Here is a 19,571-nt window from a genome sequence, read left to right on the forward strand (position 1 = left end):
CTGACGACATCAGATTTATCAATACCCAACGCATGCAATGATCTGGTCACGTGACGCATAAGAGGATCAAGCCCAAATGAAACGTTTTACGGTTAGTGGGGCAGAAGGAAAGTGAAACACGGAGAGATCACGACTTCAGTGTCTTGATGGCGTACAGAGAGACTTAGAGAAGGAGTAATTGACTGGAAAAGACTGCTTGAGGCGACCACGGTCCACAGTTATAATGCCAGAAAAGATGAATATTCCAATGTTGTGATATCCTAATTATCAGTTTAGCTGTGGAGAGATTGGGTTATTGCCCCCACAAGGGGAAGGCTGACGGGGTTCTAGGCTGGGGGCCAGGCATGGCGAGTCGACCAGATACTTGAGATAAATACAGATCACGAATTTGCTCGAATAGTAAAAAAAAGTCGCCTGCGGTTTTACTAAAAAATGTTATATTTTAAAATATGTGATTGTGCCAACGAATAAAAAAAGAAAGGAAGGAACGTAGATACTGATTCATCGCAGTATAAAAACGGGCAACCAAATTCGCCATTTCGGAGAGCGACGATTCTGCGTAAGCAAATATCGCGTGGTCTGTACGTGTGCGTATAAACTTCGGATATGTTTGTAATTTTGTGTATCACGCAATGTCGGTCGTATTTGCCGGCATTTCTGATTGCCGTGATTTGTACATAATATGCTCATTCCTTCTTTTCGTAGGATTGTGCGATGCAATTTTTAATTGTATGTTGATACTCAACAACTCCATGATCCCAATGAATGTATTAAAAAATTCAAAAAATCGCTAAGAACACATCTTAATTTTACCGCGTACACCACCCGGAAAACACTACAGTAGAGTAGGGAATCCAATCCCGAGCCAAAATTATGATCCCGGGATTTCGGGATTACAATTTGACAATTCCGGGATCCCGGGACTGGTCCCGGGATTGGCATTTTTTTTCCATTGTTAATATAAAAATTTTATATTTACAAATAACATTGATAAAATCGGTCAAAAATAAATCTAGTATAATTCATACTATTTAAGACATTTATTGTTAATATTGTATATCTACGTTCAATCTTGGAAATACACAAGTTTAATGGAGTAAATATGAGACTGCTGTTTCTGATAGTAAAGATTTAATGAATGGATTAGCGAGATTTAAGATAGTAAAGCAAATAATCATGGTGTACTTATGGCCTTTCCGCTTCATATATCGAATTAGCCAGCCAAATATGAAACTGCCGTAAAACGTATGAGATCATGGTAGAATTACTTTGTTTAAAGTGCGAAGCATTGTTTTTTTCCAATCTTTCTCATTTTTATTAATTCAATTAACTTACACATGGGTATAAATCAAACTTCATTCAAAATCAGTTTATTTCTAATGTAGATATTTGTTATTAAAAGTATTTTTTCTGTTATATTTTCGTATTTATTTTATTTTACATAAAAATTGATAAAAAAAATCAATCCCGAAAGTTTCGGGATTGTGTTTACCAATCCCGGGATTCTTATGTATCGAAAATAGCTCGGGATCCCGGGATTGGAATCCCTAGTAGAGAGTGTCACACTACCTTTACTTTTAGATCGGGAATTTAGCGGATTTACTCTAGCCTGGGGGCCCGCTGCAGAATGTGGGGGCCTTGGATTGGGTACTTGATAAAATCCTATTTTTCTTTATGCTCAGGCCTCTAGTGCGAGCTGCTGGATCAGGACGAGGAGAGAGCGCGCTACTGTTGGCCTTTGTGGACGTTGGTCGCCGTGACGTCTTAAAGCATCCTCTTTGCGAGACCTTCATATATCTTAAGTGGCGACGCATCAGGAAGTTTTTCCTCGCCAGTCTTATCTACCACACGCTATTCGTGCTATTATTTTCGATTTACACCGTGGGTAAGTTGGCATTTCTTCATTCTCCTAAGTATTTTTTTTATTTGTATTTTGAAGTAGGCACCCCCAACGCACTACAACATACAGTCGAACTCAGTTATTACGATCACAGACATAGCGAGATCTCGGATGTAATGAGGAAACATTCGTTGATATTTTAGATTTTCTTTATAACGAGCTACTTATCAGATATCCCTACTGAGCAAAAATATCGTCAAAATTTTTCATAAACTGTTAATGTGTCGATCGTTTAAAAAAACATTTTCGACCCTAAGCAATAAAATCCGACCGTAGACCGATGCCGCCGGGAACGGATTACGTTTCTGACACTAGTTAACTGTCTAAGAGCAGCATGCACAAACTAAGATTTCGTTCCTAAGGATAAGTCGCCGAAAAGCATGACTTAACTATAGACAAGCCTGAGTATAGAGTTAAGGAATCCTTAACCATAGACTTACTTACTTAACCAATCACGTATAATGACTTATAACGGAAAAATAAGAGTATTATAATTAAATATTAATATGTATTTATAGTGATTGCATTTATAAAACGCAGTTGTCATATTTTTGTCATCGTTTAACGATTATAAAATAATTTACCTAAACTATAGGAAAGAGAATTTTTAAATATGGTATTATTTTCAATAGAAATGATCTTAACTATGGACAATGTTTCTGCATAGTGTTTTCTGCTAAGGAAATTTTAGTTATGACAAATGTTTCTGCATTCCGCTCTAAGTACCTAATTGGTGTTTTCGCCAACAACATTGAAAAAGTATCCACGCATATGGTTGAAATTTCATGTAAAAAATTCAGGCTGAAGTCAGTAGGTATCTACCAGCGTTCATTATAATAAAGAGCTTTTTTTGTAGTTTATGAATGCCATGCTTGTTTCGGGGAAAAATTCTAATTGTGTGTTTTTGTTTGAATTGCTACTGTTTGTGTTGTGACCGCTAATTTAACGAGTAATGCTTATAACGAGCAAATTCAGTAGGTCCCATCTTCCTCGTAATAACCAAGTCCCACTGTAGTTGAAACAGGTGGTACAGGCAATGCGAGATAATAGAATATATACAATATAATAGGCCCAGGAAATATGTGTATTGTTTTATATAATATGTATGAATGTCAGTAAAAAAATAGAAGATATTTTTATTTAGCTACATATTTTTTCCGATTTATAGGTATGTGCGTACCACTATCGAAGGGTGGAGGTAGGCTGTTAGGATCCGTCATAAATAGTGCACGCTAAACGTTGTGAGTCAAACGTATTTGTTTTAATTGAACTAAGACTACAATGTGCAGTGATAGTGTTTGTTAGTTTTTTAAATTCAATTAAACCCTGCCTAATACAAGCAATAATAGACAATAGTCAAAAAATATTCGTTTATCTATAAAATATCCAAAATTATACCATCAAACCATTCATAATTTTAAATATTACGTTAGAGATAGAAGAATATTTTTATCTAGTACGGCTTGGGTAAGCAAAACTACGGCCGTGTGTTGTAGCTTAATCACTGGGAAATGCCAAAAGAAATGGCGTATTTCAAAAAAATACTATCTTATTCTTAGTTTAATAATTATTATAAAACAATCATTATTCTCAGGATGTTTATCACACTTGAATGGTCAAAGACATAGCTTATAATCAGTGTCTTTAGAATTATCTTCAAATGTGTTAATCTTGCCCATTTTTTAAATAATAAAATGCTTAATTCTTCTCAAATTTGGGATCACAGAGATTATCAATATAATTTTTTATCGTAAATATTTCACTAAAATAATGTCAACATAAATTTTACTAATGGTTTTATAAATGCGTTTAAAAATTAATAAATGTAAAAAATATTAACACCACTGCACATGGATGTACTGAAATATGACTATATTCTAAAACATTACATCGAGAGATTTAAAAGAATACTATTTTATGTAATAAAAACACTTTATGCAGTCATCAAATGTTTAAAATAAATATAAATGATAATAAGGCTTCAAAATTATATAAATAGATTATCTACAACGTTTAAGGAATGTCTTTGAAAATACCATAAAAGCTCCATTTTGACCTACGCGGCGCACGTTCCCCCTTAATAAATTAAAAAAAAAAACTAAGCAACACCATCTGCAATAATATGTATTCTTAATTCAACGAAAACAAATTAGTATCATTGATACAGTGTGCACTATTTTTGTCGGATCGCCCATAGCATACCTGAACTATTATGGTTTGGTCAGGCTGGATTTAATTAAATTAAAAAAACTAACCAGCACCATCTGCGAATTTTATTCTTAGTACAACAAAAACAAATACGTATGACTGACATAGTTTATTGTTCACTATTTATGTCGAATCCTAACAGCCTACCTCCACTCTTCGCCACTGGTATGTACGTGGTGTAAATGAGAAATCTGTCATCATTACGAGTGGCGGTCTGTGTGTAACTGATAATTATCTAAGAAATCGGAAGCATCAGTTGTTTGTTCTGCCAAGGCGTAAAAGTGGCATGCCGTTGGTGTTGCGATAGCTGTTTTCAACGAAATTGGTTCGGTCATCATTTTTAGCCGCCATCTTGTTATTCCATTGAATAGTTTGAACTATTTAGAGTTCTCCTTTCAGTTTTCTGACAAATCGGTTGCGTTATTTGCGTCAAAGAGATTCGCCCCTGATCACAACTCATATTAGTTATTGTTTTTTTCAGGAGTATATCTAAGAAACTGTCCAAGTCTGAGAGCTGCATTCGAAGTGGACTGCGAGGTAAAATTGTACCTCAAGCTGGTGGGCTATCTCGTTCTTATTCTGAACTTCCTTCTGGTGTTTAAAGAAGTATTCCAGGCATTCCATGACTTTTGGGTCTACATCAGACAGTGGGAGAACTGGTTGCAATGGCTTATCATCATCTGCGTCTTCATGTGTGCGGTGAGTCAGTCAAGCCGTTATTAAATGATTTACATTTTTATATTATGCTCCCCACTATTCTATAATCTTAGGCCCGTTTCAGACGGGACACCGGTGTCGCGCTCGATATAATATAGGAGGCCTTTGTATTATGTTTATGAACGCCCCAGAGCTAATGAGTCAACGCATAATTTCGCTTTATAAATTAGAACATAAAACTAGCTGCGGTAATAAAAACAAGTGTATCGGCGGCTTGAGAATGTAGTGGCCGACGGAAAAGTGTAACGGACACGCGTTGACTCATTAGCTCTGGGGCGTTCATAAACATAATACAAATGCCTTTTTATTCGAATACAAAGGTCTCCTATATTATATCGAGCGCGACACCGGTGTCCCGTCTGAAACGGGTCTAACTGTCATGGCTAGAGTTAGGTTTCAGGAATTTCCCGACGGAAATTCTCAAGAAATTTTCGAGATTTTCCATCCCGAATCTCGAGAATTGAAATTTTTAACATTTCTTTATTATCAAATATTAATTGAAAAAATGATTTTCTATATGAAAAAAGTGGACAGAAACACAAAACGTTCAAAGACTGATCGGGGTATTTAATACAATTAAGCCAACGTCGACTCAAATTTGCGCAATTTGCAACATCAGGAAATTTTTGTCTCAAAAGCGTACGCGATTGTCAGACGCAGCGATAGACCGTCTGTTTATTTAAATTCTATATTAATAAGTAATGTTTTGAGTTATTTTTGTTTTCCTACTTCTATTTTGTTTGTCTTCTTACATAAATAAAAAAATCATATTTTTTTGGAATTTGTCTGTTTTTACACGATTTTAGAATTTTTACAGGTTTTTTTAAATTTCCCGATATCTCGAGAATTCAAAATTTCATCATTTCGGGAAATCCCGAATCTCGAGATTGAGATTTGATGAGAAATACCCAACTGTAGTCATGGCTGTGATTTAATAGTGCTGTATGTAGCTCGGAGGTATACCTAGCAGTGGCGAAGGGTGGAGGTGGGCTGTTAAGATCCGCCATAAATAGCGCACATTAAACTTTGTTAGCCGTGCGTATTTGTTTTAATTGAACTAATACTACAATTAATTAATTTACAGATGGTGTTGGTTAGTTTTTAAAATTCAATTAAACCCTGCCCAAAACCACACCATAATGGTTTTGGTATACTTTGGGCGATACGACAAAATTATGGACACTTTTTCATTCGTAATTATTTAATTAATTGTAATGTTACAATTAATGTTGTTATAAATTATTTGTTTCCGTTGGATTAAGAATGCATATTACACAAATTGTTGGTTTTTTTTTAAATTTCATTAAGCCCTGCCCAAACCAAACTATAATAGATAAAAATATTATTCTATCTATAAAATGTACAATGTTATGTATGACTTAATTCATTGATATACTACTAGATGAGCAGTTCCCATACAAGTGTCATTTTAAAAATGTACCACAAAAGATATTACCAATATCGTCTTATAATATTTCCTTGTAGGTATAATGCGTTGAGACCGTTAACATGGATTCCCGAATATCACCCGTATTGCCCTGGCTGCAAAACTAAATTTGCGTTCTTGGAATAGTGAACCTAAGGGTGCTGCAACGCAAAACAGACAGAGCAAGTCGTCATGCGCTGACGAGAGTAAGATGCAAGCTAGATCGGGCTTACTCAGTAAGTTTTAACAAAGGCCGAGTCGCTGAAAATCAGGCGACATTTTAAGAAGCATATGATTCATCCAGTAGTATATCAATGACTTAATTGCATAATTTTAGATATTTTATAGATAGACGAGTATTTTTTGACTATTATTAACTTAATTTCGCGGGGTTTAATTGAATTTTTAGGGCTTGCGCAGACAGAGAGCGGTCGGAGTTCTGCGTTCAACCGACCGTTGACCGCTAACGTTCAGGGACAGCAGACAGGTGGCGGTCAACAATAAGCGTTCCATTTGTATACAAACGTCGTTGTGACACAGGCGCTGCATAATGCGAGACCGCTATATTCCGACTGCGAGTGGAAGTGAGAAAGCACCGCTGTTGCGTACTCACTCCCCCGTGTGGTTTCGCTCTATGTTGTGTGACTGCTCATATTCCTATGACGGCACTGGACGGGAGGTACGGCGTTCTTTGTAATTCCGGGAATAGAACTCTAGAACGCTGGCGTTCCAATTGACCGGCGCGGTCTGACCGCCGGCTGTGTACCCAAACAGTATGAAGTCCATACAGTACAAAGAACGCAGAACTCCGAACGCGGAACGCAGACCGCCTGACCGCTCTCTGTCTGCGCAAGCCCTTAAAAGTAACCAACTCCATCTGTAAATTGTAGTCATATTTAAATGAAAATAAATACGTATGACTGACAAAGTTTAATGTGCACTATTTATGGCGGATCTTAATAGCCTACCTCCACCTTTCGCCACTGATACCTAGATATGCACGTGAAGGAGTGGGGGGATTTTAGTTCGGCAGATCGTTGATAAGACGCCTGCAGCCATGATAATATTATAATGTCTATCGTTTACACTGCTGGTGTTCCTGTGAAGTTTACAAAACTGTTCCAAGTTACAATATTACAGATCTCGCTTACAGTTTAGATTCCACTCGCAAGTATAAGGTAAACAAAGGTTTATTTTGAGAACAGCTGATATTGGAGCCGTAAAAAATAGGCAATTAATTATTATATTGAGAATAGGTACTCCGAAATACGTAAAAGATTCTTTGTTTTCAAAGTAACATACCTACCTAATCAGTGGCGCACCCAGGATTTAATATTGGGGGGGGGGGGGGGCAAGGAGGAGAATGTAAATTAGTCCCATAGACTCTTTTTCTTCTTCATAGCTTAATTTCTCGTGTATCGGTCTTTTGTCTATTGCACTCGGTGTACCTATACCATGGTCCCCACATCCTGAAACGGGCCCTCAGGCTAGGATATTTGGCGGGTCCCTTACCTACCGCTAAGATTAAATGCAGTGTGAAAACACTACATTAACGTTTTTAAAATTGTATTTTAGTTCAAATTAAGGGTACTTATACAGTGAATTATTGGCGATTTTTAATACATCTACTTTAATAATGGAGCTGTCGAGTATCGACACATGATACTCAAAAAATATCTTCTTCTTCTTCCACGGCGCTACATCCCGGGGTGGGATTTGGCCTCCTCCACAACCGCTCTCCACTCACTCCGGTCTCTCGCCACACTTTTCCAGTTACCGGGTCTTCCTATATGAAGCCAGTTCACTTCCACTTCTACGTTGGGGTAGCCACTTCGTCATGATCCTTGGCGCTTTAACTTCAGGCATTCTCTCCACATGTCCCGCCCATCGTAGTCTTTGGGACTTACAGTATCTTATATATATATTAATTGGGCAATAAAAAATATATTGCACAATTATATAAGTAATTGAAATTGTTCATGGCCATGAAGTGTAATAGCGCCGCAGGCGACTTTTTTACTATTAAAGCTAATTTATGATGTGTGTTTATCTCACTTATCTGGTCAACCCGACACGCCGGGCCCCCCACAGCCCGGGACCTCAGGCTAGAACCCTGTCAGCCCTCCCCAGCCATGACCTACACCATTCCAGAATTCGGGTGGACACCGAGAATTTTTTGACAGTTCCTGTATTATGTACAGGTATTGGGTTTCTAAAAAAACCTGACATTAGTGTTTCGAAATTTTTGTGTTAGAAATTAAAATCTAAGAAATTTTTCTAATAAGGGTGCTGGAGAATTATTACAAATCATTTTTTTGTCGTGTTTTATTGGCTTTCGATGTCAATGTTTAAAATCATTCTGATAATTTTCATGTTTGAGGGGTGCCAGGGCCCCTTGCCCCCCCCCTCCTGGGTGCGCCACTGGTGTACACCACTCCGGAATTCGGGTGGACACCGAGAATTTTTTGACATTTCCATTAGAGATTGAGTTTCAATTAAAAAAAACCCGTGTTTCGAAATTCTTGTGTTAGAAATTGAAATCTAAGAAATTTTTCTAAAGAGGGTGCTGGAGAATTTCAAATCATTTTTTTGCCGTGTTTTTATTTTTCTAATCTATTGGCTTTCAATTTCAATGTTTTTGGGGGGGGCCAAGGCCCCTTGCCCCCCCCCCCCCTGGGTGCACCACTGTACCTAATATAAGATTAGGAATGAGTTAAATTGAAACTGTACTGCAAGACAATATGGTTTTTTTTCGTGTCCGGAAACTTGTACGTATGCAGTTCGCCGTTTCACACTTCACCGTGAAATGTTGTATCGGAAATATATGGCAGTATATTAAAAATCGTCCAATCCAGATTGTTCTGTGGTCCAACCTCTTTGGGTTGTATAGATAGTACTGACATAAAAATCATGTCTAAATGAAAGACGGTTCTTGTCGGTTTACACTGAAGGAAGCCAGCAGCAAAGAATTTTTGAAAATAGCCGATATACTGGATTATTTGTTAGGTTAGGTTAGGTTAAGTTAGGATCTAATAAAATTTGAACATAATTGTCTGCAATGCTCCAAGAACAACGCGTAACCTTTTCGTCTCGGTGCGTATACTATCCTGTAATCTCTTTCCGATAAGAAAGCTCACAAGCAAACTGTGCTACTGTGAAATGTAATACGTACAATTTACATGTACCTAACCGATGCGATTTTATACCTATCGGTATTGTCCAAATAGAAGGTGGTACGTAAGTTTGTAAGAACGTCTCCATTAGCGCAGCGAAAATAAATTAACCTCATCGGGCGCGACCTTGTGCTTGTTCTATACCCCCAAAACTGTGGCGTGACAAGGTAAAGTAAGTTCGTAAGTAATTAGCATGTGCCGTACAGACGATATTTTGTTTCTGCAAAGCACCCAAAACGCGTTCAGGATAATATTCAGGCTTACACATGAATTTTATAAGGGTCAGTTTAGATTATTCAAAGCAAATATAAAGAATGATATCCAACTAAAACTGTGTCCAACATTACAGGTTCCTGGTGAAGAAGAAAACATTAGGATGGACCTGGCATCCTGGCAGCATCACGTGGCAGCCATTTCTATATTCCTTGCGTGGCTGGAACTCATGCTGATCGTGGGTCGCTTCCCCATGTTTGGACTCTACGTGCAGATGTTTGCTACCGGTGAGTATACAATTATGTTTCTGCTGTAGTGGATTTAGGATGTTTTCGAGAACAATTAAATATATGTGAACTCATAATACACGGAAAGGTGGAAGGCGTCAGCAGCATTGGTAGAAGGAGATTATCTTAAAAACGTAACCTCCGTAATTAGCTTAAGGTGAGACATCAGTGAAACGGAAAATAATTTTCAACTAAAGGCGCGACGAAATTTTGGACTCGCTGCCATTCGGAGAGAGAACGTCGAGCTGGAAACACGTCAGTTTGTGTCGTGATGGCGACGGGCGTATTAATTCTTAAATCGTGTAAAGATGACTAAAAACGTTACCCATTTACTTTAAAAAGAAAACATGTCAATGAATATATTATTATTGTTACTGATAGAACAATAAACAGAACATTAAATGGACACATGAAGCGCCTAGTTTCAAAAGCCCCTAAAACGATTTTAGGTAGTTCTGAGAAAAATGAAAAAAACTATTTTAGGTAGTTTTGAAAAAAGTAAGATAAAATCATATCTTTTTAAATCAGTGAAATTTATGTATTTGTTTTTTAATTCGTTACATTCTAAAGAGTATTTTGGCTTTCCATTTTAGGGGTATTTGAAAAGCTCACCCAACCATTTTAGCGCGTTTTCAAATTTACCCTAATTTTTGATCACACGTATTGACGGTTTTTGACGTTTTTTAAAGTTCAATTTTTGGCCATAATATAGGTAACAAAAATATCCATTTAAATACATATCTAACTCAAATTTTTCCAAAAACCGTTTTAGGGGATTTTGAAACTAGGCGCTTCACATGTTGGATTTAAATTATATTTCGTTTGACATGCGTCATTTGCACCTGCGACGCGCAATCCGCTCATCGCCTAGCCACGATCTTTTTAGACCGTGCCTCAACTGAGGTATAGCCTTAATGCCCAAGGCGGTGGGGTTCTGATACCACAACAGGGAGGTGAACTTAAATTTTAAAAATGTCGTCAACACTCGATAGAAGACGGCACCAAAATAAGAATACATTTATGACTCACGTGGTGGCATTTATATTATGCACATTGCAATTTCGCAAAGCATGGTTATTCTAGTTCAGGGACGGGCAAACTTTTTGGATGGAGGGCCAAATTCAAGAATTCAAAATGAGCGGAGGGCCGCAAGTAAAATACCATTTTTAGATATACACTATTTATTATCACGAAAAATAAGCATTACAAAAAAATTAATGAAAAGAATGAAAGTGTTCAAAGTCAAATTCAGGTGTTAATTTTGTAGTTGATATTTTCAAAACTGCTTGTAAATGGGCATCGGAGATATTTGATCGTAAATAATTTTTATTGAGGTTCATGATCGAAAATGTTTGTTCACATATAGGTATAGGTTGATCCAAAAATAACGAACATTTTTCTTGCATAATCTTTAAGTTGGTCGAATTTGTCTGAATTAAGGGCATTGTAAAATTTGGAGATTTCTTCACGACGATGCAATTCTCTTAAATCAGTGTCACACTGCAGATCAATAATCTCAAGTTGTAGCTCTGTCGTACACTATCAATATCTATTGAAAATGGATCGCGTACCTACTGTTGCTAAGCTTGTCTCAATTTTTCGGAAGTCACCAAATCTTTGTAAAAAATCGTCATTCAGGGCTATAATAATTTTTCCATATTCTTCAAATTTATATTCTAGCAACTTCAAAGTTGGAAAATGGTCCACGTTGTTATTCGATATTTGTCGAAGGAATAACTTGAGTTTTATTTGAAATCCATTCAAACTTTTTACCATATCATGGGCATATATTTTTTTCCTTGCAATGCAGAGTTAAAAGTATTTAAATGTGTCACGATGTTCAACATAGAAAATAGTTAATACATAGTGTGAGACGAGACGCAAGGAAGACGTACTGAGATAATACATTAACGAAACAACAAATTCTTAAAATTTTAATCTATTGTCAATATTTTTTATAAAATTATAAAAAAAGCTATTTGTAATCAGAAGTACAATTGATGATGGCGGGCCGCAAAAAAATACCCGGCGGGCCACATGCGGCCCGCAGTTTGCCCTCCCCTGTTCTAGTTAAATGGATGTATATAGTAACACTTAAGGGTTCTTATACAATTATTACACCCTACATAAACTTTCTCGGATATTAATCACCCGTGTAAAAAAACTCTTAAAATAAAATTTCCTTGACATACCTATAATAGATGCAAAAAATATTTAGACACAACAATATTGATACTTACTAGTTAGTCACAAAAATTAAAAATTATATGTATTAACAGCATTACTAATATGTATGTTTTAGATAAAAGTATAGAAAAGGGAGAAAAATCAATTAGTCATTAAATATTGAAATCACTGACAGAAACATTATTTGAAATTATGCTAAAACTTAATACATACATTTTACTATAAACAGAGAGAAAATAATTAATTTAAGATATTGAGAATGAATTTCATGCAGTGTTAATGCTGAAGCGGGGAGAAACCGCACGTCAGCTGATAGAAGACAGACTCTACACGATTTTTTTCGTTTGTGCACATTAATTGAGAAATTTCAATTTCTAGCTAAACGTTGGATCACCCAACATCAAATTATCATCTTTTTCGTCTTTCTAACGCTTGCGCAGGCATTTTCACATGGGTTCACATACATTTTCTTTCCCCCGCTCCATCAGCATGCCGTGAGAGATACAGTACCAATAAATTATACAGTAAAAAGCAATACGTGATAGGGTAAGAGGTACAATCGTGGGCCACCCTCGAGTGATGGGCCACTCAGTAGTAAAAAACAAAAAATAGATATTTAAAAACCAAAGTTATGGGTATTTGTTCCTATAAATGTGATTCACAACATCATATACTTCGGTTCTAGCATATTATTTCCTGTATAGGTAGCAGGACTGACCCTATAAGTGACCATTTTGTATACCAAGTCACATGTTTTGCATTTTGTCTGACAATTGCTTAACTTTTTTTTAAGGAAATAACATACTTTGGAAGGTAAGATCTCTTTAACTATATTACTAATTATACTTTTTATTTGATAATCGTTATGCTGGATATTCAAACATATAATTATGTTAAGTCCACGACTATTTTAAATTAAAATGACACATCTAGCTGGGTGGCCATTTACTGCACTAAATATATGTAGCAGTTGTATGATGGGCCGGGCTGGCCCATGACTGAAAAAATGGTTTTTTACTTTTAATTAACTTTTTTATGCTAAATACAATATTAATAATGCACTATGGTACGAGGGTGGGTCAATAAGTCCTTAGAAAAGCCGACAGGTGGCGCGACTAGTACTGTAAGCGGTTTGTTTTCATGCAGCGGCACTACCGATTCAGTATGCTGCGAAGTTTCAATCAGATTGGTCGGGTTGTTGTGTGTTTCTCGTACATTTAAAAAAAAAAATTGCTTGTGGAAAATGGAAAAATGGAAAATATTGAGTTTAGAGCTGTTACTAAACATTTTAATATAAAAGGGTTAACAGCAAAGGAAATAAAAAATGAGTTGGATTTAGTTCACGGCATATCTGCTCCTTCCCTTGCAACTATTTATAACTGGTTAAATGAATTTAAACGTGGTCGTACATCAACAAAGGATGAACCACGCTCAGGACGTCCTGTAGAGGTGACTACACCAGAAATGATCAATAAAATCCACGATATGGTGTTAAGTGACCGAAGATTAAAGTTGAGTGAGATAATTGAGGTTACAGGGATCTCAAAAGGTAGCGTCATTTCTATTTTACATGACAAATTGGGCATGAAAAAAATTTCTGCAAGATGGGTGCCGCGTTTGCTCACAGTCGACAATAAACGCAATAGGGTGGTGGCCTCTAAAGCCCTGTTGTCGCTCATGCAACGCAATCCGGATGAATTTTTTCGTCGCTTTGTGACTGTAGATGAAACATGGATACACCACTATACTCCCGAGACGAAAGAACAGTCAAAGCAGTGGATTGCGAAAGGCGAACCATGTCCAAAGAAGGCGAAAACCGTAAAATCAGCTGGTAAGGTTATGGCTACTGTATTTTGGGATGCACGTGGAATTATTTTCGTTGACTATTTGGAAAAAGGAAAAACAATAACAGGGGATTATTATGCATCTTTATTGGACCAGCTAAAAAACAAAATTGAAGAAAAACGGCCTCATTTAAACAGGAAAAAAATCCTCTTTCATCAGGACAATGCCCGTGTTCACACATGTTTACGATCAATGGCTAAAATTGAAGAATTGAAGTTCGAATTGGTCGACCACCCACCGTATTCGCCAGATTTAGCCCCCAGTGACTTTTTCCTTTTCCCAAACTTAAAAAAATGGCTAAGTGGACAACGTTTTTTTTCAAATGAAGAAGTCATCGATCGGACAAATGCTTATTTTGAGGACCTTCCGAAAACTTATTTTTCTGACGGTTTAAAAAAAAATTGAGAAACGTCTAACCAAGTGTATTGAGCTCCAAGGAGATTATGTTGAGAAATAAAAAAAAATACAAAAATAAAAACTGTTTTAATGCTTTTTTCTAAGGAATTATTGACCCACCCTCGTACTTGCCATTTTTATTTTTATGTTATTTTAATTTTAAACAGTCGTTGGCCACGTGGCCGATCACTGTATTTAGAAACATTTAACTTCCCATTTATTTCAGAATATCAAAATACTGAATAATTTAAGTTTAAAATATGATGTTAAAACTATAGTTGATGCTGTTGCATACTTTTATAAAAATGGGGGATCACTATGTGAAGTTGCAAAAAAAAAATCAGAGTGCCACGATCGATATCAATACATTGGAAATATTTTCTATCCGAATCTGGTTACCGTGGATATGGAGTTTCCTATATTATTTATCGAAAGGCATAAGTCACAGCTTATCTACCAAGTTGGTGAGCTTTGTCTAAAATTTTATTTGAAATACATCTTATAGCACTATTATAATCCTAATGCACCTAGAATTCTTCAGCCTATAGATATAACTGTTTTCCCTCCAGTTAAAGCTGCAAAATACCGCAAAATGTTGTTTTCATCCTTGAAGATTTTACAAATGTAGTGGGCAATTAAACAGAAGAAAAGCTTAAAAATATTCAAAATACTAGCGAAGATAAAGAGATAAAACATTTTTTATACCATACCTACCGATTGCGGAAATACTTAATCAAATTAGAAAACAAGAAAATGTAGAAGATAAAAAGGGCAAAAACAGCACATTTTAATGAGGCAATTGAAAGTAAAGCCAATCAAAAATAATAAAGTTTAAAAAATGGTTGTGCGATTTTTGAAATTATAATAAAACATCTTAATAAATTAGAATATTCAGTGTATAAAGATAGCTTCCATTCAAATTGCGTTCCAAAATTTCAGCAGATCCATGTCCCAATTGAGATTGGTGTTTTATTTAGTGACTCAGGTGATGAAGTATTTAACAGACAGGTCAATAATTTTCTAAGACCTTAGAATCCACTCTCTGTCACTTTATCTTCTTTTATTACACCACCGGTGAGATAAAGGAGTATGTTTGTTGATTATATCATAAGATTAGACACTTTGATAAATTTTAGCCTTAGTTGTTTAATTTATGCAGAAAAAGACGGGTGGCCCTCACTGTCTGGAAAGTGGCCGATCACTGTACTTTTTGCGATTTTTTTTTCTTTTATATTTTTTGTAATAATCATGTTTGGTATTATAATATATGTACACATAAATATCAAAATACATGCTTTGTAAACATGAAAAAAAATGCATTAATAAGCTTGTTCTAACCGATCAAAGCAAGCCATTCGCTTAACTGGCCCATCATTGTACCTCTTACCCTACGACGAATAATATTTTATTTTAAAATACTTTCAATAATTAAGCTAGTTATGAAAATAAAGGGCCTAATCGCAAAATTGGATACTTATCTCTTCATATTAAATTTAAAATTAAGGAAGTAACTACCTATAATGCAAATGTATTTCGCAAAACTGCACGTGTTATTGCTGTTCATCAAGGACATCTAAGAGATGGTGCCCACAGAACGCGTCGAGCGGGCGAAGTCGGCGTATTCATAACCATAATCACACGTCTCTTGCCGCGCATTACCCTTCACCTATGTAATAAGCGGCCCAAGCAGCACAAAACAATTATTTTTACAGCGTCTCTCATAACAAAGCAATAAAAATATTATATTATTTCGGGGCTTGTAATAAATATTTACGACGACATTATTCAACCAGCGAAATATAATGACACGGAATAAAATAAAACAATGGGTTCTCTGTTATTAAATAATTGCTTTTGGCCCGTCGATCGACGACGCCTCAAGCAGCGTAATTTTGGTAGCCGTGTTCAATGAATGTACTTCTTTGTATTTTCATTAAATCGTATCGCCGAGAAGCGAAAAACGGTGACTCATGCGGCAGGCGGCGCGCAAGGCATCGTTAAGTCCAGTGGGCGCTGGCGTATTTGATTACGTTGTATTTTTGATGATTTACGCGCCACTTGTAGAAATTTTACGCGAGCGCCGCACTCGCTGCGTCAATGGGCTTTATGCCTAAGGGCAATGGAAATAAATAAAATATCTTGTAAACAGACAAAACATACAGTCCTGTTAAACCTTTTGTTAATTAATACATTTTGTTTCAACTTTCAATACCGTATTGTTTGATTTTTAATACCAGTATTTCGATATTCAAAAATATTGGGATACCGGTTTTGAAATACCGGTATTGCGATCCCTAATATAAAGTAAAAAACACCTTTATTAATATAAGTAAAACGGTCTTGATTCCAGTATCCGTAAACTTCGCCAAGTTTCTGATGGCGTACTCCTGCCTACTGGTAGCCTTTGCGCTGTCATTTGGCGTGCTATTTGCCTACCATGCGCCCTTTGGGAGTGTGTGGGTGAGCTTGCTTAAGGTAATCGTGATGATGGCCGGCGAGCTGGAGTACGAGGACATGTTCTACCAGGACGCCATCGTGCAGTATCCTGGGACATCGCACGTCTTGTTTCTCGCCTTCGTGCTTCTAGTCACAATCATCCTCGCCAATTTGATGGTTGGTCTCGCTGTCAGCGATATACAGGTAATTATACACATCCCGCAATACTGTGGAGCTTCGATACTTTAAGCATGAAATTACACAGTTGGAGAAGCACCCAATGAGAGAAAGTGATGCAGTATTGTTGATTTAAGTATAGTCGACGATAGCAACCGTAACAATAATCACATTAGCCGTCTCTAATTCCTGCACAATATAAGAAATCGCATCTGCGCATATTCAAGGATTTAAAGTGTTTCACTAGAAATTATGAATTTGATGCAAATCAAAACATTTTAGTCCGTATGTTGTTTCAAATAATATTTTTTGTGCACTAAACATAAACGACGACCACGATGGCCTACCGTTAACATTTCGGCTTATAATGTCGTGGGCCATGGGTTCACGCCTCGGTTCTGGAGAATTCCCCAATATGTTGAGCAAGTGGCTGACATCCATTTCTCGTAATAAAAACTGAACTGCCATCATCACTCTCGGGCTGACACTATTGGTCATAATGATTAAAGTGTAAGCATTGAGTTTTTTAGTAAGAGGAGTATTTGAAATTTTGCTTAGTCTTCGATCGATGGTGTTTTGCCACCTTGGACTTCCTTCGACTATGTAATTACGTACTTAATCATTTTTCAAAGGAGAAAATATTGCTGTCATAATTAACGTGACCATTTATTTTTTCCCCCAATCCGGGACACCTAAAAAAGGTAGGTAGGTACTTATCCATTTTAGGCACCTCACACTTTCATACAATACATTTGACAAGATAGTAATGTTTTTTCATGTCACATTAGGTTACCTATTTTACTTATTTATTTGAAGATTATCGGTAGGTATGTTTGAGTAGGCGCATAAAACGCTTGAGTTCCTACATATTTTTAATAGTACATATTATTTTATTTATTAATGAAAAGTACACACAGGTATGAATACATGAAAATTTATTTGATGTTATATTTTTCCGAAGAACAAATTTAGTATATCTGGTGTTGATTTAAAAAATGAATGAAATTCTTGGCAGGATTTTTTCGAATTTACTTTTATAATTAACATTGCTTTAAGGACATCTACTTTCAACTATGTTTTTTCACTCGTCTACAACTTATACATAAGAGAGAAGACCTTTCCTACTGGTCCATTAGTGCCGGGCCATTCAATAATTATACGACAATTTTTGATCCAAATTATTGGCGCGAAAGTGTTTGAACAACTCCACCCAACGACTTTCGGTTGAAACATTCCCAGTGTTCCATTCAGACGCTTTTTGCGTAAGTGAACATTCATCAAATATTTCTGTATCTTCGTCACAAGTTTCTTTCTTTTCGAAAACGGGACATTTTGGCGTCCCGAAACTGCGTTCGGGGGACATCAGGACACACCGCCTGAAAATGGGACTGTCCCGGTGAAAACGGGACGTCTGGTCACATTAGTCATAATTCAGTTAATTGATGTCAGCAATTTAATTTTTAAAGTAAATGAATCAAAAAAAAGATTACCCCTAACATGTATGATTAATTAAATCTTGCACAGTTACTCCTGGATATAAGTTGTGAGGAATGTAGAAGACTCAGCTGATTACGGCCTACGAGATTTAAAAGGTGTAGTTATGCTCGGCTGACAAAATTATTTGATTACAGGCATTGCAAGAAAGCGCAGGCTTGGATCGCTTGGTACGACAAGCCGGTCTCGTGGCCCGCCTGGAAGGCGCTCTCTTCAGCCGACTCTTGGGGTGGGCACCTCTTCGAGTTCTGGCCGTACTCCATAAAGGAGCTTTGCTTCTTCCTGAACCATACCACTGGGCGCTGTGTATCAGACCCAATGATCCAAGAGAAAATCGGGTGAGTTATATGTTTTACCTTTAATATATTTTTTTTTGTTTATAATCAATAACAGTTCAATTATTGAAAATTTGTAAATTTATTAAGTACTTCAAATTCCGAAAGTTATGCGTCAATTACATTGAGCTACTTTACGAGCTGTTTATTGGCGAATTTACAACCTGTCTGTTAAGTCGCCCAGTGTAATCATTGAACAAGCTAACAAGCAGATTGTAAACAATCTACAGAGAAAAGTTGAAAGCCGGTCAACTTTACACGCTACACGCCGGCGTGTGGGCCTACTGCGTCTGCGCAGTAGCAACCTCCCGGTAAAAAAACGAATAACTTTCTGCCAAAATAGTCGCTGGCTTGTGGCTTCTCAGCGAATGGAAAGTTTTGTGTGTCATCATCATAATCGCAGTAGCTGAATCGCCCGCTTTTAAATTCGCCAACAAACAGCTCGTAAAGTAGCTCAATGTAATTGACGTTTTAGTAGTAAAATGGATCAATAGCATAATGGAGGTAAAAATGTAATAATTTAATAATATGTAGGTAGTATCTGCCAGCACTACTTATGGACATTTGTAGTTACAAACAAAATTGTGCTACATGCGAGTTTTTTTTACTATATATCAACAAATTTTTACATAAATCTACTTTGGAGAAGAAAAATCCGCGATCTACTTTTTCTGAAATTGATGACATATTATAATATAATAATATATAGGTATAAGTATAGTATAACATAACAGATATATTTTATAACCAAAATAGAATCTTACTAAGAAAATCAAA

General features: G+C 36.4%; 2 protein-coding genes across 4 annotated transcripts in view; one reads left to right on the top strand and one right to left on the bottom strand.

Annotated features, from left to right (window-relative positions):
• Positions 1-19,571, bottom strand: part of Coq6 (ubiquinone biosynthesis protein COQ6, mitochondrial) — an 89,359-nt gene that overhangs the window by 62,768 nt on the left and 7,020 nt on the right. The window lies entirely within an intron of this gene.
• The window catches only part of pyx (transient receptor potential channel pyrexia), a 52,154-nt gene that overhangs the window by 29,965 nt on the left and 2,618 nt on the right, over positions 1-19,571 (top strand). For both annotated transcript variants that reach the window (XM_085948351.1, XM_085948352.1), the window contains 5 exons: positions 1,683-1,885; positions 4,590-4,807; positions 9,774-9,924; positions 16,703-16,992; positions 18,597-18,797. In XM_085948351.1, coding sequence (XP_085804477.1) covers positions 1,683-1,885; positions 4,590-4,807; positions 9,774-9,924; positions 16,703-16,992; positions 18,597-18,797 — 1,063 coding nt within the window. The remainder of the gene's footprint in view (positions 1-1,682; positions 1,886-4,589; positions 4,808-9,773; positions 9,925-16,702; positions 16,993-18,596; positions 18,798-19,571) is intronic.

This window comes from Rhyacophila brunnea, unplaced genomic scaffold, assembly GCF_057557595.1.
Source record: "Rhyacophila brunnea isolate RB1 unplaced genomic scaffold, BYU_Rbru_1.0 scaffold_20, whole genome shotgun sequence".
Lineage (NCBI taxonomy): Eukaryota > Metazoa > Arthropoda > Insecta > Trichoptera > Rhyacophilidae > Rhyacophila > Rhyacophila brunnea.